General features: G+C 41.8%; 1 protein-coding gene across 2 annotated transcripts in view; it reads right to left on the reverse strand.

Moving 5' to 3' along the window:
• The window catches only part of LOC127568356 (divergent protein kinase domain 1A-like), a 54,719-nt gene extending 35,179 nt beyond the window's left edge, over positions 1 to 19,540 (reverse strand). For both annotated transcript variants that reach the window (XM_052012005.1, XM_052012004.1), the window contains exon 1: positions 19,184 to 19,540. In XM_052012005.1, the coding sequence (XP_051867965.1) occupies positions 19,184 to 19,264 (81 nt within the window). In that variant the 5' untranslated portion in view covers positions 19,265 to 19,540. The remainder of the gene's footprint in view (positions 1 to 19,183) is intronic.
• Between the last annotated feature and the right edge of the window lie 7,263 nt (positions 19,541 to 26,803).

The following is a 26,803-nucleotide window of genomic DNA, read 5'->3' on the forward strand; positions in this document are numbered from 1 at the left end:
TCACCTTTGCACTGGTAATGTAATCTCCCACATTGAGTACTATATTTCCTCACACCCCTTGGAGGTTAAAATATCATGAATTCTCAAGGTCCATGGCTACCAGTCAGGCCTCCAAATATGGTTCCTAAAATCCTTTGTGGTACAATTAACATAATTTTACAGTGGGTCAACAAAAATCATAGTAGTACAATACTAAGCTTTCTGACCAAATAGGAACTGGTTTTGCAAGCAAGATCATGATATCCAACGGGGTTAGGATTTTATGGCCGTATATCTTCAATGATGCAATTACCCAGTGTTAAAAGCTGATGAATTTACATGAGAAAATAGAACAGCCAATTTGTGCACAGCGAGTTCTCAAGTGTTTACTTCTATGTATTTCCTCTGCCATCTTGATTGATGGCATCACCTTGAAACATCACACTCCTACACTCCAGATTGTCCACCTTCTTACATCAATTCTTGTCCAGTGGCCATAAATGATTGCTCATTCTTAAAGCCATTGACTGCCCAACTATAGCAATTAGAAACAGTAAGTAACCAGTAAATGTTTGTGTTGCTGTTGAGTTAAAACAGTGGCCTATATATGCATCCTTAGCAGATTCTTAGTTAACTATATCACAGGATCCTTTGTGCCCTCAAACGTTGAATATGACTGATAAATCCAACAGCAAAAAAAGTAGCAGCAGGGGCACTTGGATCTCTTTATGCTTTTAGCACAAGAGAAATGTTAATGGTTGAATTTCTGCTCAATTAGATCTATCATAAACTGCTGTAAACATTCCTCAAGCAGCATCTCCAGAAGAAGAAGGAAATTTAATGCTTCAAGTCTATAGGACTACATTTGAATATAAACGTTTGCTTTGAATTAAGAACATCCAGCCAACCATATCAGCCAACCATTGCAGATTCTCTTATGAGACATGCCAAAGACCATAGAGTCTTAGCTGGGTTGCAATCCAATTAATAAATAAAATGATCCTCCCCCAAGGAGAGAATTTCCTGGAATTTTAAACTGCTCACCCGTAACAAAATTGGCAATTTCCAGAATAGAAATTGTTGCATGCTTTAGTAGCTTGTACATATTGTCAAAATTGCTACTATAGTAACTGCAGCAGAAGTCACCACAGGAAACTTGAGCCATTTTATGCTCAAGTTTCACCTAATCTGTTTTGTAAAATAATGTTCCTTGTTGAGAGAGAGCAAAGCCATGTTCTGGGTTTCTCTGTCCTTCACAAAGAACCTTCTTTTTACAGGTGACTTCCTACATTTAATTTGTTGGAGAAATGACACTGAAAGTAACAAATAAAGATAGTCTCTGATGTTACTACTGGAGGAATGGGAACTAAAGTAAAAAATATTCTTGGACGATGTCGACATTATTGTTGGAATACTAAATAATATATCACTTAAGGAATGATTAGAGGATATTGTGCCAAGGACCCCAATATACTTCACAGTTAAATAATTCTTTAAAGTGTAATAATTTGTTGGGTCAGAAAATAGGAAAGACAAATAAAGTCCAATACATAACCAGAGTTTCTTCTTGATGTAAAGGCTCATTTAAAAAAAATCAGATGATTGCAGTTATGTTTTGTGCTTAATAATTTCTTACTTCACACCAGTCTAGTGCCATTCTATTTCTGATAGTGAACAGAAAACTGAAAATTGCATTGGTGGCAGTTAACTATTACAAATCAGTCTTCATTGGAAGGGCAAAGCAGTTAAAATGCAAAGCAAAAGATAACAGCGCTCTTGATTGATGCTGGCTTAATGCTTGATACTCTAACCACAATTTCAGCAATAACTGTACAAGTGCAAAGGAAACACACACACACACACACACACACACAAGCAATGAAGCTTAAAAGGAACACAGCATTAAAATTTTGCAGATGACAAAAAATTCTGCAGATGCTGAAATCTGGAACAATACACAAAAAGTGCTGGAGGAACTCAGCAGGTCGGGCAGCATCCATGGAGGGAAGTAAACAGTTGACGTTTCGGGACAAGACCCTTCACCAGGACTGGAAAGGAAGAGGGCAGAATAAGAAGGTGGAGGTAGGGGAAGAAAAAGCACACACAGGTAGGTGATAAGTGAGTTCAGGTGATAGGCGAGTCCAGGTGATGGGGGAAGGTCATGTATTAAGTTGAGAAGTGATAGGTGGAAGAAGCAAAGGGCTGAAGGAGGTAGAATCCAGTAGGAGAGGGCAGTGGACCATGGAATAAAGGATGGAGGAGAAGAGAGGAGAGGAGATGGGCAGGTCATCAAGGCGGGGCCAGGGAGGCACAGGAATAAGGGAAGACAAAGGAGAGGGGTTACCAGAAGTTAGAGAAATCGATATTGAGGCCATCAGGTTGGAGACTCCCAAGGCGGAATACGAGGTGTTGTTCTTCCAACCTGCATCTGGCCTCAACGTGGCAGTAGAGGAGGCCATGGATAGACATGTCAGTATGGGAGGGACGTAGAATTGAAGTGGTGGCCACCGGGAGGTCCTGGCTGTTGCAGCAGACAGAGCGAAGGTGTTCGATGAAGCGGTCACCCAATCTACGTTGGGTTTCACTGAGGTACAGGAGACCGCACCAGGAGCAATAACTGACATCCTCAGACTCACAGTTGAAGCACTGCCCTCACCTGGAAGGATTGTCTGGGGTCACTGAATAGTGGTGGGGGAGGAGGTGTTGTAACAGGTGTAACACTTGGTGTGGTTACAGGGATGTGCGGGGGGGGGGGGGGGGGGGGGGGGGAGGGATGGGGAGGGACAAGTGCACAAGGGAGTTGAGGAGGAGAGCAGTCCTTTTGGAAAGCAGAGAAAGAGGGTGAAGGGAAGATGTGTCTGGTAGTAGGATCCCATTGGAGGTGGCAGAAGTTATGGAGAAATGATGTGTGGGGTGGTAGGTCAGAACAAGGGAAACCCTGTCCCTGTTACGTTGGGAGGGGTGTGGACAGACGTGCGGGAAGTGGAGGAGATATGGGTAAAGGCAGCATTGATGGTGAAGGAAGGGAAACCCCAGTTACTGAAAAAAAAAAGGACATCTCTGATGTCCTAGAATGGAAAGCCTCATCATGGGAACAGATGCAGCAAAGGCAGAGGAACTGGGAGAAGGGGATGGCATCCTTACAAGTGACAGGGTGGGAAGAGGTGTAGTCAAGGTAACTGTGGGAGTCAGTGGGTTTGCAGAAGATGTCTGTGGTTAAGCTGTCTCCAGAGATGGAGACAGAGAGATCCAGAAAGGCGAGAGAGGTGTTGGAGATGGACCAGGTGAATCTGAGGGCAGGGTGGAAGTTGGAGGCAAAGTTGATAAAATTGACAAGTTCAGCATGGGTGCAAGCAGCAGCCCTGATGCAGTCATCAATGTAGCGGAGAAAGAGTTGGGAGGCGTTACTGGTGTAGGCTTGGAACATGGATTGTTGATGTAGCCAACAAAGAGGCAAAGAGGCAGGCGTAGCTGGGGCCCATGCGAATGCCCATAGCTACATCTTTAGTTTGGAGAAAGTGGGAGGAGCCAAAGGAGAAGTTAAGGGCTAGTACCAGTTCCACCAGATGGAGGAGGGTGGTGGTTGAGGGGAACTGGTTGGGTCTGTTATCAAGAAAGAAACAGAGAGCCTTAAGGCCTTCCTGATGGGGGAATGGAAGTGTACAGAGACTTGATGTCCATGGTGAAAATGAGGCAATCAAGGCCAGGGAACTGGAAGTTGAAGTGATGGAGAGCATGTGAAGTGTCACAGACATAGGTAGGAAGGGGACTGAACCAAGGGGACAAAATAGAGTCAAGATGCGAGGACAAGTTCAGTGGGGCAGGAGCAGGCAGAAACAATGGGCCCTACCAGAGCAGTTGGGTTTGTGAATCTTGTGTAGGAGGTAGGAAACGAGCAGTGCAGGGTAGGGGAATTATGAATTTGGAGGCTGTAGAGGGGAAGTCTCTGGAGGCAATGAGGTCAGTGATAGTGCGGGAGACAATGGCCTGACGCTCCTTAGTGGGGTCTAAATTGAGGGATAAGTAAGGTGTCCAAGAGTTGACGTCTGGCCTCAGCAATGTAAACGTCAGTCCACCAGACTACGACAGCACCACCCTTGTCTGCAGGTTTGATAGTGATATTAGGATTGGTTGTGAAGGGTCTGAGGGTATCATTATTGCATCTAGTGCAGCCTCCTGTACATCGGTGAGACCCAACGTAGATTGGGTGACCAGTTCGTCGAGTACCTTCGCTCCGTCTGCCGCAACAGCCAGGACCTCCCCAGTGGGCCACCCACTTCAATTCCACATCCCACTCCATACTGACATGTCTATCCATGGCCTCCTCTACTGCCATTTGAGGCCAGATGCAGGTTGGAGGATTCATATTCCGCCTTGGGAGACTCCAACCTGATGGCCTCAACATTGATTTCTCTGTTTCTTCCCCCCACCCACTCCTTGGTCTTCCCTTATTCCTGTGGCTCCCTTCCCCCACCTTGATGACCTACCCATCTCCTCTCCTCCTCCATTCCATGGTTCACTGCCCTCTCCTACCAGACTCATCCTCCTTCAGCCCTTTGCCTCTTCTACCCATCACTTCTCAGCTTATTACATCCCCCTCCCCCATCTACCTACCATCTACCCCCCCCCTCACCTGGACTCACCTATCCCCTGCCTGCGTGTGCTCCTCCCCCTCCCCCCCCACCTTCTTATTCTGCCCTCTTCCTTTCAAGTCCTGATGAAGGGTCTTGGCCCAAAACGGTGACTGTTTATTTCCCTCCATGGATGCTGCCTGACCTGCTGAGTTCCTCCAGCACTTTTTGTGTATTACAGCATTATTCAATTGCAAGATAGGCTGAATAGGGGAATACTATTTCATCCAAGTCATCTCTGATTTAATAGGTATTGATGGGAATGTGCATAGCATAAATTTTAGCAAAGGTGGTCAAATTATATTGAACCTCTGCAGAACCCAAAAAAACAAAATCAATCAGCAAATGCTTCAAAAAAAAATCACCATGAAAAGATATCCCTATTTTTGTCTGCCAGTTTTATTCCCTGACATTTGGATGAATTTCATGGGTGGTGGTATGTGTTAGGATTTCCTAGGAAGCATAATAGTATCAGGGATTCACACAATGAACTGCATGAAACTTCAACTGCTATTTACTGAACTGCAAAATGACAGTTACCCATTTCCAGCTGGTTTAATAAGAGATATGCCTTTAAAGCTCTTTCACCTACAGGAGATAAAGTTATGATGCATCGTTCCTACACACAATCAAGATGGCAGAAATAAGGGTAAGATGTTCTATGAAAGATGATATTTCATACAGGGGCCTCTAACTGCCAGTTCTACCAATTCAAGTTAAAATTAAGCACTGTTACGGATGTCCTGGCAACAGCATTCAACTATGTAAAAAAAAAAGTAGTCCCATGCTTGTAGGTTTAACAGCAGTAACTGCATTTACAAATTACTCAAGCTTTGTAAAAAAAAATGCAATTTCCATTTCTGAACCTCCCACTGCCCAAGCAGAACAGAAATATCTAAACCAAGATGTGTTTCTCAATTTTATAACAACTGCAGGAGCCAGATGAAATGCAGAACAGACTCTTAGCAAGTTGCCATAATATGGTAATGTCTACGGGATTGCAGAGTTATGTACTATAATACAAGATGTATCATCTCAGTAAATCACAAGTGGTTAAGAGCATACTTTCACAGGATGTGCCAAGATTTCAGTATCTCCTCCCGAATCTGCAACCTCCACAATCTAGGAGAAGGATATAGACGACCTGACTTGGGCATATTGTTGCCATGGACCAAAGAGACAGAATTGCATTTATATATCACCTTTCAGGATCACAGAACATCACAAATTGCTTCACAAATAAGGAAATACTTTAAGTATTATCACAGTTCTAATGTTAAGCATAGTAAATTCCCACAAAAAGCAGGTGGCAGTAACCAGATGGAGACAATAACCAGATACTGTTTCTTGGTGATGTTGATCAAGGGATAAACACCGACCAGCGCAATGGGGTCAAATTCATAGTCATGTATCTTTTCTCCTACCCAAGAAACCAAATGGGGTCTCAGTTTTAACACTTCATCCTGAAGTATTCCTTCAATACTAGACTACAGTGTGCTCAAGTCTCTGGGATGAGAATTGGATTCAACATTGGCTTAGCGGGAGAAGCCAGAGAGTGGTAGTAGATTGTTGTCTCTCTGCCACAGGGATCGGTGCTGGGTCTGTTGTTATTTATCATCTATATTAATGATTCAGATGATAATGTGGTAAACTGGATCGGTAAATTTGCAGATGACACCAAGATTGGGACAGCAAGGAAGGCTATCAAAGCTTGCAAAGTGATCTGGACCAGCTGGGAAAGTGGGCTGAAAATGGTAGATGGAATTTAATGCAGGCAAGTGTGAGGTGATGCACTTTGGGAGGATAAACCAGGGTAAGGCTTGCACAGTGAATGGTAGGGCTCTGAGGTGTACAGTAGAATAAAAGGACCCAGGAATACAGATCCATAATTCCTTGAAAGTGGCATCGCAGGTAGATAGGGTAGTAAACAGCTCTGACCACAAATTCATCAGGCAGTGGTCAGCATGGAACATCCTGCAGATACTGCAGGACAGAGACACAATGGGGTGGTTCCCTGAGCAGAGCAGATTTCAGCAACAAGCACCAAGACCTTGCTTGGTCAGTGGTGAGGGAGGCCCTCCCTGTCAGAGCCTTCCTGTACAGACGACATATCACCTCCAATATGCTGCCGCTGGGATGGTTGCGGTGCAGAAGAGACGGTCACCTACTTTTTTGTTTTGCAGACCTTCTTCAGGTCCTGACCCGAAACGTTGACTGCCTGCTTTTCTCCACGGATGCTGCCTGGCCTGCTGAGTTCCTCCAGCATCATAGTGTTTTTCATCTAGATTTCAGTATCTGCAGTCTTTTGTTTCTCTGGGAAAAAGACTATCTACCCAATCTATTCCTCTCATAATTTTATTAACCTCCATTAAGGTCACTCTTCAGCCTCCGATGCTCGAGAAAAAACAATCCAAGGTTCTCTAACCACTCCTTATAGCTAATACTCTAATCCAGGCAACCTCCTGGTGAACCTCTTCTGCACCCTCTCCAAAGCCTCCACATCCTTCCAGTAATGCAGTGACCAGACCTGCATGCAATACTCCAAATGTGGCCTAACCAAAGTTCTATACAACTGCAACATGACTTCCTTACTTTTAGTCTTAACACCCTGACTGATGAGGGCAAGTATTGGTATATTATTGTCACTTGTACCAAGGTACAGTGAAAAGCTTGTTTTACAAACCAATCATACAGGTCAATTCATTACACAGTGCAGTTACATTGAGATAGTGCATTGAAGTAATACAGGTAAAAACAATAACAGTACAGAGTAAAGTGTCACAGCTACAGAGAAAGTGCAGTGCAATAAGGTGCAAGGTCACAACAAGGTAGATCGTGAGGTCATGAGGTGATAGTCCATCTCATCGTACAAGGGAACCGTTCAATAGTCTTGTCACAGTGGGGTAGAAGATGTCCTTAAGTCTGGTGGTATGTGCCCTCAGGCTCCTGTATCTTCTACCTGATGGAAGAGGAGAGAAGAGAGAATGACCTGGGTGGGTGGGGTCTTTGATTACGCTGGCTGCTTCACCAAGGCAGCGAGAGGTAAAGACAGAGTCCAAGGAGGGGAGGCTGGTGTCCGTAATGCACTGGGCTGTGTCCACAGCTCTGCAGTTTCTTGCGGTCCTGGGCAGAGCAGTTGCCGTACCAAGCCGTGATACATCCAGACAGGATGCCATAAACATTCTTTACGACCTTATCTACTTGTGTAGCCACTTCCAGGAAGCTATGAACTTGCACTCCAAGATCGGTGTACATTAATGCTCCCAGGAGTTCTGCTACTCACTGTATACTTCTCTCTTACATTCGACTTCCCCAAAGTGCAACATCTCACATTTGTCTGGATTAAACTCCATCTGCCATTTCTTTGCCCACATTTCCAACCAGTCTATATCCTGCTGAATCCTTTGACAACCCATCTCACTATCCACAACTCTGCCAACGTTTATGTCATCTGCAAACTTGATGAACACAACTGGCCACAAATCTCCAGTTAGAATAATACTCCTCCACCACTACCCTCTGTCTTCTATGGTCAAGCTAATTCTGAATCCAATCTACCAAGTTTCCATGCATCCCATGTGCCTTAATCTTCTAGATCAACCTAGCATGAGGGACCTCATCAAAAGCTTTACTGAAGTCCATGTACACAACATCCACTGCCCTCCCAAAAAAAACTCAAATCAAATTTGCAAGGCATGACCTCTCCTGCACAAAGCCACGCTGACTATCCCCAATAAGGCATAGGTATACAAGAGCAAGTCAGTCATAATGAACCTTCACAAAATTCTGGTTCAGCCACAACCAGAGGGATGAGATTCAGTTCTGGATGACAGACTTTAGGAAAGGTGTGAAAGTTTTGGAGAGGGTACAGAAAAGATTTATAAAAATGATTCCAGGGATGAAGGACATTAATTATGTGGATAGACTGGAGAAGCTATGGTTGTCCTCACTGGATCAGGAAGATTGTGGGGAGATCTCATGGGAGATATTTAAAAATCAATGAAACGTTTATACAGAGTTGATAGAGTAATAAGGTTCCCACAGGTGGAGAGGTGAAGAACTAGGGAACAAAGAATGAAGGTGATTGGCAAAAGAAGCAAATATGACATGATAATTTTTTTTTGAAAAACACAGCAAGTGCTTAGGATCTGGAATGCACTGTCGGGGAAGTAGTGGTAGTAGGTTCAAAAGGGAGCTCGGCTAATGTCTTGAAAGGAAAGAATTTACAGGTAACGGGAAGAAGACAGGGGAATAGGTTGTTCTTACATGGAGCCAGTATAAAGTGGACAGTTGAATGGTCTCCTTCTGTGCAACAAACAATGCATGCAGTGCTTCTTATTTGAAGTACAGGCATTTTGAGAAAATAATTCACCTTCATTCTAGTTTGCTCCAATGGGAATATAGAATGCAAAAATTACTCCACCTTTTATTTTAAAAAGTTGCAATTAAAGGAATTACAGAACCATGGCAAATTTATGAGACAAAACCATTTAGCCCTTTGTGTTTGCACAGTTGCCAAGGAGCTAGCCAGCCTAATGCCACCTTTCAGCACTTGGTCCATAGTCCTGTAGGTCACAAATTTTCAATTGAACCTCTGCCACTCCTTCAGGATGCAAATTCCAGAACCTTAGCACAAAACTTTCTCATTTCCTCGCATATATTTGAGTTATTTTAAATATACACACTCTTAAATATACACACTCTCAACATTTCTATTAACAGAAATATGTCCTTCCTATTTACTCTGGGTCACTTTAATTTCTTTCATAAATGTATATTATGTAGAGTCACAGAGCACAAAAATTGGCTCTTTGCTGACCAAGATGTCTATCCAAGCTAGTCCCATTTGCCTGTGTTTGGGCCCATGTCTCTCTAAGCCTTTTTTTTATCTCTGTACCTGACTAAATGTCTTTTAGACATTGTAATTGCACTCACCCCTATAGCTTCCTCTGGCAGCTCACTACATATACCCACAACACTGTGTGAAAAGACTTCCCCTCAGGTCCCTCTTAAATATTTTCCCTCTCTCCTTAAATCTATGTCCTCTAGTTTTAGACTTCCCTACCCTGGAAAATAGACTGTGACCATCCACTTTATCTGCATCTCATGATTTTATAAAACCCTACAAGGACACCCCTCAGCCTCCTACACTCCACAGAAAAATGTCCCAGCCCTGGGAAAGCAACTGGGATAATCAAGGACCCCTCCCACCCCAGTCATTGTCTCTTCTCCCTCTCCTGTCAGGCAGAAGATACAAAAGCCTCAGACCATGAACCACCAGACTCAAGGACAGCTTCTATCCCACTGTTATCACACTCTTGAATGGACCTCTCATATGCCAAAATATGAAACCTTGATCTCCCAATCTACCTCGTCATGGCCCTTGCACTTTATTGATTGACCTGCACTGCACCTTCTCTAACTGCAACACTATATTCTGTTTTTCTTTTTACTACCTCAATGTAATTATGTATGACATGATCTGTCTGGATGGCATGCCAAGCAAAAACTTTTCACTGTATCTCAGTACATATGACAACAATAAACCAACAACAATATCTACCTTCTTCTTGTAACTCAAGCTGTCCAGTCCCAGGAACATCCTCGTGAACTTTTTGAACCTTTTCTGCATCCTCTCCAGGTTGATGACATTCTTCCTGTAGCTGGGCAACCAGAACTGAGCACAAGTGGAGTATTGTAGTGTAGTTTCACCAATGACTTGTACAGTCACAACATGATGTTCCAACTCCTGTACTCAATGCCCTGACTGATGAAGGCAAGCATTCCAAATGCCTTCTTCACCACCCTGTCTGTGTTGCCACTTTCAGGGAACTATGTACTTGCATCCCTAGGTTTCTGTTTTACAATACTATACATCATACATAGTGCCTCAGATTCTTCTGTTCCAAATTAAAATAGCTCTGACATATCCAATCTTTCCTCATTAGTAAAATTTTCCAGTCCTGGAAAAATCCTTGTAAATCTCCACTCCACCCACTCTAGTACAATCATATCTTTCCTGTAGTGGTAATCAGAACCGCACATAATACTCAACTAGCATTGTATACAGTTTGAGCACAACCTCCCTGGTCATATATTCTATGTCTCAACCAGTAAAGGAAAAGTACCCTGAATGAATTTTTAGAAAGCATCTCATTAACCAGTCCTGCTTTCTTTAAGGATCTGGGAATATACACTACAACAGACCTTTGTTCTTCCCTACCACTCTATATTCTCCTACTAATGGAAATGGAAAGACACAGATCCAAAAAAAATTTCATATTAAATTATAAGCACCTGGACAAGGGAACAGAGATTGAATTAGTGAAAGCCAAAAGTACAATTAATGCCGGTTTGTTACAGTGATACATTTGTAAACAAGGAATGCTGGGGTTACTTGACAGGTGTTGGGGTATAAAACTGGTTTCATTTTTTGAAATTGGATTCAAATTCAGCCAAGTTGAAAAGATAAAATTTTTTTAGGCTAAGAGTATCAGCTGAAGCAAGTTTGGACTACTTGTCTAACATGTTCACGGTATGACTTGTTATAAACTGCAACTTTCAATCAAAGCTACAGAAAAGCTGATGTTGAAAGTGGTGGAAAAGAAACATTGTTCCACTGGAATACATCTCTGAAATGGGTGACTGAAGGAACTGGAGAAAGGGAGCGGTACAGCTACTGCTTCACAGATCCAGTGATCTGGCTCAACCCTGTGGCCAAGTGGGTTTCCTCTGGGTGCTCCGTTTTCCTCCAAAAAGCCAAAAGATGTGGGGGTTGGTTGGTTAGTTAATTGGAAAGATGTTAATATATTGGAAGCAGTTGAGAAATACCTTACCAGACTAATACCTGAAATGGGCAGGTTGTTTTAGGAAGAAAGATTGGACAGGCTAGACTTGTATCCATTGGAATTTCAAAGAGTCAGAGGGGACTTCATTGAAACATTCATTGAAAGATTCTCAAGTACTTTGACAAGGTGGATGTGGAGAGGATATTCCTTCCTATGGGCGGATCTAGAACTAGGGATCGTGGTTTAAAATAAGGGGTTGGCCATTTAAAACTGTTGATGGGATTCTTCCCCCCCCCCCCCCCCCCCCCCCCCCCCCCCCCCCCCCCCCCCCCCCCCCCCCCCCCCCAGCAAGCCATGAATCTTTCAAACTCTCTTTTTCAAAGGGTGGTGGAAACAAGGTCAGTTAATTTTATTTTTTAAAAAAAGGTAGAGGTGGAGAATACTTGATAAGCAAGGGATGAAATATTACCATGGGTAGATGAGAATTAGAGTTGAGGTTATAATCAGATCAGTCATGATCTTATTAAATGGAGCAGGATTAAGGAGCCAAGTGGCTTCTCCTACATGCAATTTGAATGCTTGTACTAATACTTACCAACTTTGACACTTGGTCACTGTAAATGAAGGGTGTAGGGAAAAACTTACACTGGTTTATCATATTCAAGTAGTTAAAATAAAAAGGAAGTAATCCCTTTGAATGCAAATTCTCACATAAAATTTCAATTAAACTACAAGTTTATATTTGGTAAAGTTGCTGATATCATCTGCAACCAAAAGGTAGATGAAGCATGAAAGAAAACCCATGACTGGAAGGGCTTAATGGAATTTCATTCTGCCCACACAATCCAAGAGCTACATATCCGAATGCTGAAACTTGATCAGAACATTTTGACTTTACATTGTCTTCTGATTACCAATACAAATGGCTTAACATACAAATATGGTGAAAATTAGTTCCCATGAAATTAATTTGTTTGTAGAGTTAACTAAGTATTTATTTGTGCTAATTGTGTTGTCTTTTCCTTCATCATGAGACTAGAAATTTAACCACGCCATTTATATAAATTTGTGTGATGCCAAGAAGCACTACAGAATATTTCACTTTCCACACTTTAGGTTAAAAAAAAGAGAATTGCATTTAATATCCTGCCTTTCACAACCTCAGGATATCCCAAAGTACACTGCAACAAATTAAATACACTCAATATATAGACACTATTATAATGTACATAGATCTAAATTATACCGACTTAGGAACTCATCTAAAGCTTTGCTGCCCATATCCTAACCCAAAGCAGTTACCATTCATTCTTTACCTCTGTTCTTACTTATCCACGTTACCTCATGGTGTGATGGAATCTTATCCTTATTTCCAAAAATGGTACTCCACACTCCTGACCCCATCCCAGGCTCGTGCCCCTTTGCCATATCCCCAACTTTCTCTATTCTACAAGAGACACATGCAGCAGCCGCCAAGGTCTGGAATTCCTTCCTGGAACCTCACTCTTGTTCCTCTTGTTCTGCCCCCCATCCTCCTTTAAAATATCATTTCTAACCAAGCTGTGAAATAATTCACACAACTGTCTAAAACTTTCTTAGTAACTCTCGTGAAGTACGAGACATTTTGCTGAAGTTGTTTCAGGCACCTTATAAGTAAGTGGTATGTCAGCCTTAGCTCTGGTCATCTCTCCTTTGTTAAAGGTATAACACAAGTTTATCCAAATAGAAGCCAAAATTATTAAAAAAGTTTTTGCACATTTTGTGTAAAATAAATTAGAATGAGGCCTGGTGGTTTTGTTAACAATAAACCAATTTATAGGCCACAAACTAGCACCAAGGTATAAAAATTTTATAGAAGTTTTATTGTATACCACATACGAATTCTACATCAAAATATGAATAAAGTAGAAATACTGAAACTAAACAAAATGTGAAACAATATTCAAGACCTTACTGCTGTCCAGTTACTGATTCCCTTTAACGTGATATTTTCAAGTCAAAAGATCAACCCAAGATACTCAATTCTTAAAAGCCTCAGCCATGAATATTACTGCACTTTCTGAACAAAGCAAAGAAAACAAAAAAAAATCAAACTAGAACAGCTTTTGTTCTTAATGGGTTGGGATTATAGTCTTGATGGAATATCTAGAAAATCTAAATTTCTCATCTATAATAATAATTCCTTCCAATGTCCGATCTTCCATTTCTTTAGAAATCATTACAATTGTCTGTAAATAAATCAAGAGTGATTTGAGGGTATTAAGTGAAAAAAAAGTTGATTGTATTCTGATCCATGCTATGAATGTCATGGCATTTAAACAATAATTTCACCCTCTGATTAGGTCTTCAAACTCTGAACCAAATCCAACTGAATTTCACTGAAGCATCAAGGAGGAAGACCTGAATAACAATGTCTCATTGTAGATTAGATTTGTATTGGTAAGATGGAAAAAAAAAGTGAAATCTACATCATTCTGCTCACATAAACATTGGCTAAAAAGGATTACGAGGCAAATATTACATTGTTGCTCCCAAATTCGTTGCCAGAAGTAAAAATGTAATAAGTGTCGAGGAAGATTATAAAAAAAACATCAAGATGGACACAATTCAGTGGAGATTTAGATTGTTTTCACTATGCATTAGAAATATGGCTGGGTAAAACTCTTTGGCATGGCCATTCTGCAGCCTTAGTTTTATAAATGTGATTAGCTTTATGAGTGTGTATCATGGGCCTGAAACGTTAACTGTGGTTCCCTCTTTGTAGGTGCTGTCTGAGCATTTTCAACATTTCTTGTTCTTATTTCAAATGTATAGTATCTGCATTTTTGTTTTCTCATGAGATCTTTAAAACTGACATAAGGTAGGAATATTAGAACCCACAACTATTGAGACACATAGGATGTTATGAATGATGGCACTGGTTCGCATTGGGGTAGATATAAAAGCAAAGCTTTGAATGAGTTTTTAGTTAAGATTTTTTTTAGAAACAGATACTTCGATGCTCAAATCTACAGGTAAAAAGGTTATTATACAAGAGCAAATGATCTAAGCAAGAGGTAGATTGAGCAACATTACAGGAGATACAAGTAGGCTGTATGGGTAATGGGAGTGGTAATGGATGTGGCAAAATTCAGGAAATATTAGAAAAAGCATAAGCAACTTGCACTTAAACAAAATAATCACTGAAAAACACTAACTTTCTCTCTTTAATCCTGTCCATGCCCCCCTCCTAAAGATGTGAAAATATAGTTCTTCAGGCTATTGTTGTCTTCAGAAGCTTTACCTAAGCAACATCACTGTCAAGCCTGATCAAGTGTAAAATTTTAAGCTGTGGCAAGTTCACCGGTTCATAGAACTGAGAACATTACAGCACAGGAACGGGCTCTTTAGCCCATGATGTCTATGTCAATCATGATGCCAATCCAAATTAATCCCATCTGCCTGCACATAATCTCTCTATTCCCTGCCTGTTCACGTGCCTGTCTAAATGCCTCTTAAATGTCACTATCGTTTCTGCTCCCACCACTTCCTCTGCCAGTGCATTCCAGGCACTTAGCACTCTCTGTAAAATAAAAACTTGACTCGCACATCTCCTTTAAAGTTTCCCCCACTTACCTTAAAGCTATGTCCTCTAGTACTTGACAACTCCACCTTGGGAAAAAGACTAACTATCCACACCTCTCATAATTTTATACACTTCTATCAGGTCACCCTTCAACAGTGGATGCTCCAGAGAAAACAGTCCAAGTTTGTCTACTCTCTCCTTACAGCTAATACTCACTAATGCAGGCACCATCCTGGTGAATCTCTTTGGCACACTCTCCAAAGACTCCATATCCTTCCAGTAACGCAGTGACCAAAACTGCACACAAATACTCCAAACTTTGTCCAAATAAAGTTTTACACAGCTGCAACAACTTTCTGACTTTTAATCACAATACCCTGACTGATGAAGGAAAATATGCTGTATGCCTTCTTTACCACACTTACTTGTGTTGCCACTTTCAAGGAGCTATGGATTTGCACCCCAAGATCCTTCTTTATATCGATGCTCCTAAGGGTCCTGCCATTTACTGTATACTTTCCTCTTACATTTGACCTCCCAAGATGCGATACCTCACACCTGTTCTTATTAAACTCCATCTGCCATTTCTCTGCTCACATTTCCAAATGGTCGATAATCCTTATGAATCCTGTGACAACCTTCCTCACTATCCACAACTCCACCAATTTTTATGCCGTCTGCAAACTTAATCAGCTCATCTACATTTTCATCCAAATCATTTATATTTATCACAAACAGAGGTCCCAGCACTGATCCTTGCGGAACACCACTGGTCACAGACCACCAGCCAGAGTAACACCCCTCCGTCACTACCTTCTGAATATGGCCAAGCCAATTTTGAATCCAATCTACCAAGTCTCCATGGATCCCATGTGCCTTAAATTTCTGGATCCGGCTACCAAGAGGGACTTTGGTCGAAAGCTTTACAGGCCATCCATGGGTATCGAAAGGGTTCTGTTTTTACAGACATCCATAAGTCAATTTTGTTCACAACTCAGAAAATACACCAAAAAAAAATCACTTACAGTAACCATACTTCCACAGTATTGTAATGAATGGTATCAAAGCACAGAAGACTGATAAGAAAGGACAATTACTAAAAGCGGAGAGAGAGAGATGAAACTAGTTCTGCTGTTCATAGGAATGAAAGCATGTATGTACATTGGACTTTTGAATTTAATATTATGGGAGCTTGTTCTATGTAGGGGCTTCCATAAATTAAGCATTCTTAACCCAGGGAAGGCCTGTACTAAAATCTATTATTACAATACCCACTGCCCTAACCTCATCAGCCATCTTTATCACCTTCTCAAATAAACTTAATCAAGGTTATAAGACAAGACCTCCCCCACACAAAGCTGGGCCGACTCTCCTTAACGAGTCCATGCTTTCCCAGATACGAGTAGATCTGACTCACAAGAAGCTTCTCCAATGATCTGGAGCAACAGATGCACAAAATGCTGGAGGAACAGCGGGTCAAGCAGCATCTATGGAGGGAAATGAGGACATTTCGGGCCAAGACCCTTCATCAGGACTCCAATGACACAAGGCTCACTGGCCTATAGTTTCCTAGTTTGTCTCTACTGCCCTTCTTAAATAGGGGGACAACATTGGCTATTCTCCAGTCCTCTGGGACCTCATCTATGCCTAAAGATCTGTCAAGGCTCCAGCAATCTCCTCTCTTGCTTTTCTCATTAACCAGAGGTAGATCTCATCAGGCCCTACGGGCTCATCCATCTTAACGTTCTTCAAGACACCCAACAGCTCCTCCTCCTTCTTGATATCAAGATGTCCTAGGACATCAGTATTCCCCTCCCTGATCTCACTATCCTCCATGTCCTTACCCTTGGTGAATACCAATGTGAAGTACTTGTTTAGTACCTCATCTACTTCCTCTGGTTCCCAGGCACATATTGCTTCCTCTGTCCTCAAGTTTGTCCTACCATCTCCCTAGTTTCCCTCTTTTTAAATGTATAAAAATGCCTTGTGATTCTCTTTAATTCTACTTGCCAAGGAGATTTCATGGTCCTTTTTAGCCTTCCTGATTCCCTGTTTAATGGCTCTCCCACTTCCTTTATATTCTTCAAAAGGCCCTGCCCAAATTCAGCTTCCTAAACCGTACATATGCTCCCTTTTTCTTTTTGACTAACTGGACCACATCAAGTGACTTGTAATCGCTATGACCCAAAATGCTCTCTACTCAGGGATCGCTCTGAAATATGAAGATAGATAACACTATTTTCTGTTGAAACATCTCCTCACACATAATGGAAGAACTACATGAGAAAGAAACATATTATCCATAAGTCAGTATTTTTGACAGCGCAGTGCATCACTCCCTCAATATTGCATTAGAGTGTTTGCTAGCTCTTTGAGCTCAAATTTTTGGAGTGTGACAACTTCACCACCTGATTAAAAGATGGCATTTCTACCATCAGAAAAATAAAAAGAGACAAGCGCAGGAGAAGAATGAATGAAGATATGCATCAGTACACAATTTTGAGAGAATGGGGAAAAAAAGAAAAAAATCAGTAGGGAAATCAAACACAAAACAAGGTGGGAAAAGAAACAGAAAATTATGGAGGCAAACTGCTTATTTTTTTGTGCAAACAATGCCCCAGGAGACATTAACAAAAACAAGGGGAAGATCCATCAAAGCATTTCTATTTAAAAATATATTCATTTTCCTAACAATTTTCTCTGCTCTTCACCTCTTATTTTTAAATCGGGGTACCGTTTCCTTACACCAAGTTTTTTTTTCATTTATGTGCCAATCTATTCATCTCAGGTTGGAATAGAACCATCGTCTGCCTCAATCTTTTCCTCACCCAATATTTAAATACATTTCCACGTGGAAGGGGGAGGATTTAATCAATCAGCACAGGAGTCAAGGAATTCGTGCCACGAGGGCCCTTAAGGCTGTTTGCAGCATTTTAACCTCAGCCCCAAGTGGGCACTAAAGATGGATCCCTCTCGGTTTGGATAACTCCATGTCTTTCTCAACGACGACAAAATCTGAGCTGACCCCAGCGCTCAGATGACAATAGTCTATATTACTGGTTGACCTACTCTCCAGGTGAAGGGGCGTAAACCTCTCATGCGTTCCTTAAATACCAGAATCTGAAAACGAGCTGATCATTTTTCAGAGACCTATTTGAATGCTTCAGTACACCCGACCAGCAGGATGGTAAAATTACGACATGGCAACCACGGTTTGGATTAAACCTTGTATTTCCACCGAACATGGAATAGTTCCAGTGCGTCACCTCGAGAGGGAAGGGGAGGAGAAAGAATATCGGATTTTTTTAAAATTGAGTATCCATCTAGTTCCAAACCACAACTACAGACAAGTTAAACTCAAATGCCTTAAGGGAATCGAACACATCTTTGAAGCAGAAGCTTGACTTGATTTTACATGGATCACCTTGTACTCCGAAATACGTTTTATGTTGCAAAAAAGTCCCTAGTCAGCATTAGTATTTCCGATGCAATTCCACACCCAGTGAAGCATTGTTTTCTACCGCATAGAATCGTCTCTCGTTGCATTACTACATTCTTTTAGTGACAATAAAAGACCGTCCAGACGGCTGGCTTACCCACTTTGAATCCAACCCAAAATAAAAAGTGCATAGCAGAGCAACAAATTTTTAAAAAGACCGTTTAATGTTATAAATGGACAGCACTTCAGACATGGACATGGTAGCGATACGCGCACACAAAATGCCCGGAACACAGCTCATACAAAATGCCCGGGATGCGCACAGGATACATACATACACACACACACTGCATCGGGTGCTATACAGTAAACGTGCATGCAAAATGCATGGGGGTTACAAAAATGCTATTACAGAAGGCTGTGTGTGTGTGTGTACGAGGGAGGGTGGGGGGAGGGGTTGGGCGGTTGCAGCTGTGCCGGCTCACTCTGCACCGGGGCCATTCATTCACTGCGGGCTCTCCGCGTGCAGCGCGAGGCACCTCCGGCGCGCGGACCGCGGCCGCCTCACGTGACGGCCCGGCTGATGACCGTTTTCAAATAGCAACCGCCGTGGCTGCTCGGATCCCGCTCTCTCTCCACCTCCTCCCCTCCGGGGCCACCTCCCACCACCACTTCCCTTCTCTCCGCATTTCCGCGGACGGACCATCCCTCCCGATGATAAAACCGAGGAGGGTAGACATTAGGTGTAATAAACATAAGTTATGATTCAAAATTCACCCACTTGGATGTAGTAGTGACTGCCGCAGATCTTCCTCAGGGAGGCCCAGGGAAGCAGTCCCCTCGCCATGGCAATGAAGCGCATCCACTCCAGCCGCCCGCCTCCCTAACGCACCCTCTCTCCCACACGGAAAACGCTCACTCGCCCTCAACTAGTCCGCAGCCGCTTAAATGCAGCCCACGCAAATCAGCACCGGCACCCGGCGTGCCGGTGGGAAGTTTCATTTGCCTCTCTGGCTGGTTTTGTTCGGAGCTGGAGCTGGAGCTGTCATCTGCTGCTCCGGCGATGCCGACCACTGTGTGCTTAAAGGCGCACTGCCGCCCGGCGGCTTTTTGGAATGCAGCCAAGGGGCCGGAGTTAGCCGACACTACCTCCCCCATCCAACTGCGAAATACAGCGACCGTGACTCTTTGTGAATCATTGAAGCAGGGGCTGGGTTTGCACAAGGAATGAATGTCTAATAAATCAAGTACTTTTGTGAAGTGAAGCCAATGCACGAAAAGCAGCAGACAACGTGCACACCTCCGGGCCATCAAACGGCGACGTGAGAAAAACTGGATTATTTTAGTGATGTTGATTGAAGGATACAGGAATTTCCCGTATTTGACCTCATGTATCTGGTAATTTATAAAATCACCAGGGATTTTAGAGAGCTCCAGTTTATTGCAGGACCTAAAGCCAATCCTGTAAGAATTATGCATGTATAGCCATCTCCCAGGCTTTTCAATCCACAGACTCCAACTGGCACATAAGCACCAACTTTGTGTGTGTGTGGTGGTGGTGGTGGGGGTGGTGGTGGGGGTGGTGGGGGTGGTGGTGGGGGTGGTGGTGGGGGTGGGGGTGGTGGGGGTTTTGTGCTTCATTCTCTGAAGTAGGATTTGTACCTACAATCTATACTATTGACTGAACCACTGATGTAAAAGAAAAAGAGAAAAGATTTGCTTTAACTGGTATCTTTTACTCACAGGGATTTTCAGCCAATGAAATACTTATTGAAGTGCATCCAGTGTTGTAATGGAAATACAGCAACATCCTACAACGAGATCAATGGGTTATTGATTTTTGTGATGTTTGTTGTGACATAAATATTAGTCAGGACACAGGAAAATGCTTTTGTTTGGATTGAGTCCCCAGATTGGGTTTTGCATCCTGCAACCTTCTGATTCTAAGTTAAGCAAATAAAGCAATGCGTGGCATCTCTAAATGTGGAGGTCTGTTATTTCTCATTGGTGGCCTGATTGAGAAACTTTACATGAGGTAGCTAATCCTATCACATTTACAGAACATCTTAAATTTTCCCAAATAGCAAAAAAAATAAATTTTCAAGTCCAGACCTAACCTGGCAATAGACTGATAGAATTCTGGGTATGATGAGTTGTATTTATAACAGCCACGTTTAAATGCAGCACAACAATTAAGAAAGCAAGCAACATGCTTATTGGTAATAGCAGTTTAAATCAGGCACTGTGATAAAATGTCTGATTTGTCTAAATTCAGGTTGAATTTAGTTTTGGTCACCATAGCACAAAAATAGTATTCAAACCTTGGATGCAGTGTAAAGCAGTGTGTTAAAGCTGATCCCTCGTGTCAAAGGACTGCATTCACCCCAACCTTTAAAGCACAGAACAGCTGACAAATAACCTAAAAAAAGAGTTGATAGCTCGTAAAAAAGCAACTGATAAAAAGCCTTGCATAAAAGCTCATGCCAGACCAATGAGTAGGTTATTTTAAATGCAGTGGATTTTGTCGAGTTGATAGTGTTCTATTCTGTTGGGTATTTTTGTTAAAACAAAAACTGAAAGCTAATAGGCAGGTATCAGAATGAATCAGGTTGAGGCCATTTTGACAGTTGTTCCTGTGCCAGCTCATTTCCTGCTCTTTTTCCAAGATCCTTGCAAAGTTTTCCTGTTCAAAGTATTAATGAAATTTCTTTTCAAATGCTATCATTGAATCTGTTTCCACCACTAGTTGATGAGGCAGTGCATGGCTGCTTGGAGCCAGACTTAGATGACCTCCAGGCTTGATTTGGGCTATAAAAGTGCCAAGGAACAACCAGCAAAATGGAGGCCAACCATTTTCTTCTGGCATCAAATCACCAGTGGTAACCACAGGTAATAGCATAAATGGCAGTGATGCTTCACTCCCTGATGAGCTCAATGCCTTTTATGCATGCTTTGAAAGGGATAATAACACCACACCTGTGCGAATCCCCACAGCACTTGGCGACCCTGTGATCTGTGTCTCCGAGGCCGACGTCAGAACTTCCTTCAAGAGGGTGAACCCCTGCAATGCGTCAGCCCCTACAGTGTATCTGGCATGGTATGGAAAATCTGTGCCGACCAACTGGCTGTAGTTTTCAAGGACATCTTCAACCTCTCACTGCTGCAGTCAGTTACCCACCTGCTTCAAAAGGGCATCAATCATACCGGTGCCCAAGAAGAGCAGGTTGAGCTGCCTCAATGACTATCGCCCAGTAGCACTCACATCTACTATGATGAAGTGCTTTGAGGGGTTGGTCATGGCTAGAATTAACTCCTGCCTGAGCAAGGACCTGGACTCTCTGTAGTTTACCTACCTCCTCAACAGGTCTACAGCAGACGCAATCTTGCTGACTCTCCACTCAGCTTTGGAGCACCTAGACAACAGCAAAACATACATCAGGTTGCTGTTTATCAATTACAGCTCAGTGTTCAACACCATCATCCCCTCAGTACTAATCAACAAGCTTCAAAACCTGGACCTCTGTACCCTCCTCAGCTTCCTTATCGGGAGACCACAGTCAGTGTGGATTGGTAGTAACATCTCCTCCTCGCTGACAATCAACACAGGTGCACCTCAAGGATGCGAGCTTAACCCACTGCTCTACTCTCTCTACACTCATGACTGTGTGGCTAGGCACAGCTCAAACACCATCTATGAATTCGCTGATGACACCACTGTTGTTGGTAGAATCTCAGGTGGCGATGCAGTGGCGTACAGGAGTGAGATAGATCGGCTGGTTAAGTGGTGTTGCGACAACAACCTCGCACTCAACGTCAGCAAGACCAAGGAATTGATTGTGGACTTCAGGAAGGGGAAGTTGGGAGAACACACACCAGTCTTCATTGAGGGGTCAGCGGTGGAAAGGGTGAGCAGCTTCAAGTTCCTGGGCATCAACATCTCAGACGATCTCTTTTTGGCCCAACACATTGATGCAATCATGAAGAAGGCACGCTAGCAGCTTTACTTCATTAGGAGTTTCAGAAGGTTTGGTATGTCACCAAAGACTCTTGCAAATTTCTAATAGATGTATGGTGGAGAGCATTCTGACTGATTGCATCACCGCCTGGTATGGAGGCTTCAATATGCAGGATCGCAAGAGGTTGCAGAGGGTTGTAGACTCAGCCAGCTCCATCACGGGCACAACCCTCCCCACCATCAAGGAACATCTTCAAGAGGCAGTGCCTCAAGAAGGCGGCACCCATCATTAAGGACCCTCAACACTCGGGACATGCCCTCTTCTTGTTACTACCATTGGGGAGGAAGTACAGGTGCCTGAAGACCCACACTCAACATTTCAGGAACAGCTTCTTCCCCTCCGTCATCAGATTTCTGAACACTACCTCATTATTCCTTTTTTTTTACACTATTTACTATTTAGTTTTGTAATTTATAATAATTTTTATGTCTGTATGTCTTGCACTGTACTACTGCCGCAAACAACAAATTTCATGACATATGTCTCAGTGATAATAAACCTGATTCTGATTCACTGGCCAGTAACTTAATCAGATTGGCCACATAAATACTGCAATCACAAGAGCAAGTCAGAGCTTGGGTATTTCAGCATGGAAACAATAAGCCGAATGGCTTCCTTCTGTGCTGTAAATTTGTGTGTTTCAATAGTTTTGCTGTGGGGACTCCCCACAGCAAAGGGATCCTCTCCCTTGTTGTTGGTCTTTTGACCAACAAGGTATCACTCGAAAATACATTGTCTTTCCTCGCCTGGATCCAACTCTGCTTACTTAGAATAACCCAGTCAACCACCTTATACATTCACTCCTTCCATCAGTAGCACCACATGGCTGCAATTTGTACTGTTTTCAAAATGCAATGCAGCAACTTATCAAGGCTTTTTCAATGGGAAATGCCACACAGATATCTCTTCCACCACTTAGAAGGACAATGAGATCAGGTGCATATGATCCCCACTATCTCTAATTTCTCCTTCATGTCACACATCATCCTATCTTGGAAATGTATCATTATATTTCTTTAATGTCACTGGGAAACTGCCCTGGCAGTCTCTAACTAACTGCACTGTGGGAGAATTTTGACCTCATTAGTACATGAGGTGGCTGTAAGCCATTTTCCTTTGGAAGTAACACTCAAGTCTTATAATCAGAGCAGGCTTATTGGTGTAACAACCTTTTGTACAGAAGCTTACTGAATGCCTTTTGAAAATCAGATATGCAACATATATTGTTATTTACCTTTCTAGTTACATCTTCAAGAAACTCCAGGAGATTTATAAAACACAATTTTCCTATCATAAAACCACATTGATTCAACCAAATCAAACTATGATTTTCTATATTGATAATTGTTAAATACATTAAGACACAGAATGGTTGGGCAAAATTTCCAGCTTCCGTGTTGTAATTTATATGTACCAATATACTACAAAGCATCTGAGATCCACTTACAGAAAAATTGGACAAGCACACTCAAAGACAAGTGAAAGACCTGATATCCAGCTTAGTTCCAAAGCAGGTCTTATGGTTATGCTCAAACCTGTGACCATCATATAGTGTGATTTCAGGTAATGTAAAACTGCTCCTCCATATAGGAAGCAATAATCAGAATCAGGTTTATTATCACTGACATATATTATTAAATTTGTTGTTTTGAAGCAGCAGTATAGTGCAAGACATAAAGACATTAAAATTACTATAAGTTACAAAAATAAATAAATAGTGCAAAATAGGAATAATGAGGTAGTGTTACTGGACCATCCAGAAATCTGATGGCGGAGGGGAAAAAACTGATCCTGAAATGTTGAGTGTAGGTCTTCATGCTCCTGTACCTCTTCCCGATGGTGGTAACGTGAAGAGGGCATGTCCTGGGTGGTAAGCGTCCTTAATGATGGATGCAAGAGCCACATACAGAAGTGATGAGCACAAATGGACTGGAAAGATTAAAAACAGAAACTGCTGGAAAATACTCAGCAGGTCTGGCAGGAATTGTGGAAAGAGAAACAGTTAATATTTCAGGTCAAAACAAATTCTGTGTGAGTGTGAAATTAAAATAACATGTTCCGATCATACAGCCGTGGTAACTCTTATGTTCCATAAATTTCCGTGAATCAAACTGAGAGTCTTTCCACCCTAATTTTGTAACAAATTTAATTTTAGGTATGTTAATCTACCTGTGTTTTATTGACAGTTAGAAAAAGTAAACATTCAAATTGCTAACACCTATACATCCATGTATCTCTAAGAGAAAGAAACAAGTGAAGTCAGACTGACCGTTGTGTTATATATTTCGTATTTTTTATTGAGTACAAAAACAACTGCTTCCATCTTAATAGCTAAAGGGTTTCACAGGGGTGTTATTAAACAAAAATTGACACAGATCTATATTAGAGCAGATGGCAAGATTTTAGAAACAGTATTAAAAATGAAAAAAGAGATGGAGAGGCGAAGAGGCTTAGGCTTTTGTTACTTAAAGTATGGCTGCCAATAAAGTAAGCTAGAAAGCTTGGAGGATAGAAAGGAAACAGGATGAGGAAGTTCTGGCTTCCAGCCACCAATCTCGAAGTAGCAGTTTGGGTGGGGTGCATGGAAAGTTAAAGGCATGATGACATTGTAGGAATAGAAGCACAGAGGGGATAAGCAGGAGCTGAAATAAGCAGTATGCAAGTGAAGATTTTTAGGTTGGTGCAGAGATTCTATGAAGGAAGAGGGTAGATGCAGCATCAGTGACAGGGTTTGTGAAGCACATTTTAAGGCAGGGACGATGGTAAAACAGTCACTGAAATCTACATATTCTTTGCAGCCTGCAGCAGCTAATGTCAGCTGTTTTTATTCCATGCTAAGCTATCCACCACCCACTGGAAACAAAAGAAAATAAAAGAAAATGAACCACAAAGTAAGATAAAATCTGAACATAAAGAGGCTTTCATGTCCTTGGGACTTAGTAAAATGCTTGGCAATCAATGAAATATAAGCTCTGTTATAAGGTAGAAAACGTGACAGCCATTTTGCTTACAGTAAACATAAATGACCAGATAATTTTAACTGAGGGCTAAAGGTAGCCAAAGCATTAAGATTACTCTCCTGCTCTTCTTCAAGGAATACTGTGGAATCTCTTATGTTCATCTGAGAAGAATTTTGAAACATTGAGTAGATCTCCCTCAGTACCACACCAAAGCTTAAGACTCCAGTCTCTGACATGAATTTAAGGTTATGACTTTCTGACTTAAGTGAAAGTGTTATTATTAAAGGCATGGTTAATGTTAATGAGCTAGGACTCAAAGATACAGAATCAATAAAGAGACAGATTGAGAAATAGCAAGCTGAAGATAATTAAAAATGAAGAGAGTGTATATTTTCCAAGTTATCATATGCAACACCTCAAGAAATTAATGTTTCCCCATTACTACAACATGCATTTATATAGCACTTCTACAGTGGTAAAACACCAAGACATTTTACAGGAGCAATTATCAACTTCAGAGCTACAAAGAAGGAGTTGCAAAAATAAATGTGGATCTCATAATGAAGGAGAAAATATATCAGAGAACAAATAAATGGTTGGGGTATTAAACAAATATTTTGTGTACATCTTCACTTCAGAATACATAATAAATGTTGTAAAAATCGAGGGGAACTAGAGATCTAATGACAGTAAGGTAAAGACATTGCTATTACTAAGGGGAAAGAACTGGAGTAATCAGGTGAATAAAAATTGGACAAATCCCCTGGATTTGATAGCTGCAACACAGAGTTCTACAAGTCGTAACTACAGTGATAATGTGAGAGGCAGGTGGATCAAACGCACATTTGCCAGCTTCAATTTTTAGAGCCCTTCTAAGATTTTGACAGTATCTAAGTCATGACAAAGCATTCACAGAGTGACCAAAGGGAGAATTCCAAATATCTGTAATATTGGTAATAAGATCATCATCTACAAAACCCACTGCAAAACTTGCCAAGTATTCTTCAACAGCCCTTCCCAAACCTATGATCTTTATTACCAAGGGTGGCAGGTGTATGGGAAGAACACAGCATGCCAATTTACCACTGACTCACATCATCCCAAACTGGAAATACATCTTCATTCCTAGATCGTTGCTGGGCCGAAATCCTTGAACTCCTTACTCAACAATACTGTGATACTACCTTCAGCAGAGGATTTCAACAATTCAAAACTGTGGCTCTCCTTTTTAAAGGAAATTATGGACAGACAACGAATGGCAGACTTGCCAGTTAATACCATCTGTGGCAAAAACTGTGCTGGCAAATAGTTTTAAGAAGACTATGATATAACGTACACAATTCCTATTTGATTGCTATTTTCAATACCATAATTAAAAAATAATCTTGTACAAATGCTCTATACTTACATAAGATTGACTACAAA

The sequence above is a fragment of the Pristis pectinata genome, chromosome 3, assembly GCF_009764475.1.
Source record: "Pristis pectinata isolate sPriPec2 chromosome 3, sPriPec2.1.pri, whole genome shotgun sequence".
Classification (NCBI taxonomy): domain Eukaryota; kingdom Metazoa; phylum Chordata; class Chondrichthyes; order Rhinopristiformes; family Pristidae; genus Pristis; species Pristis pectinata.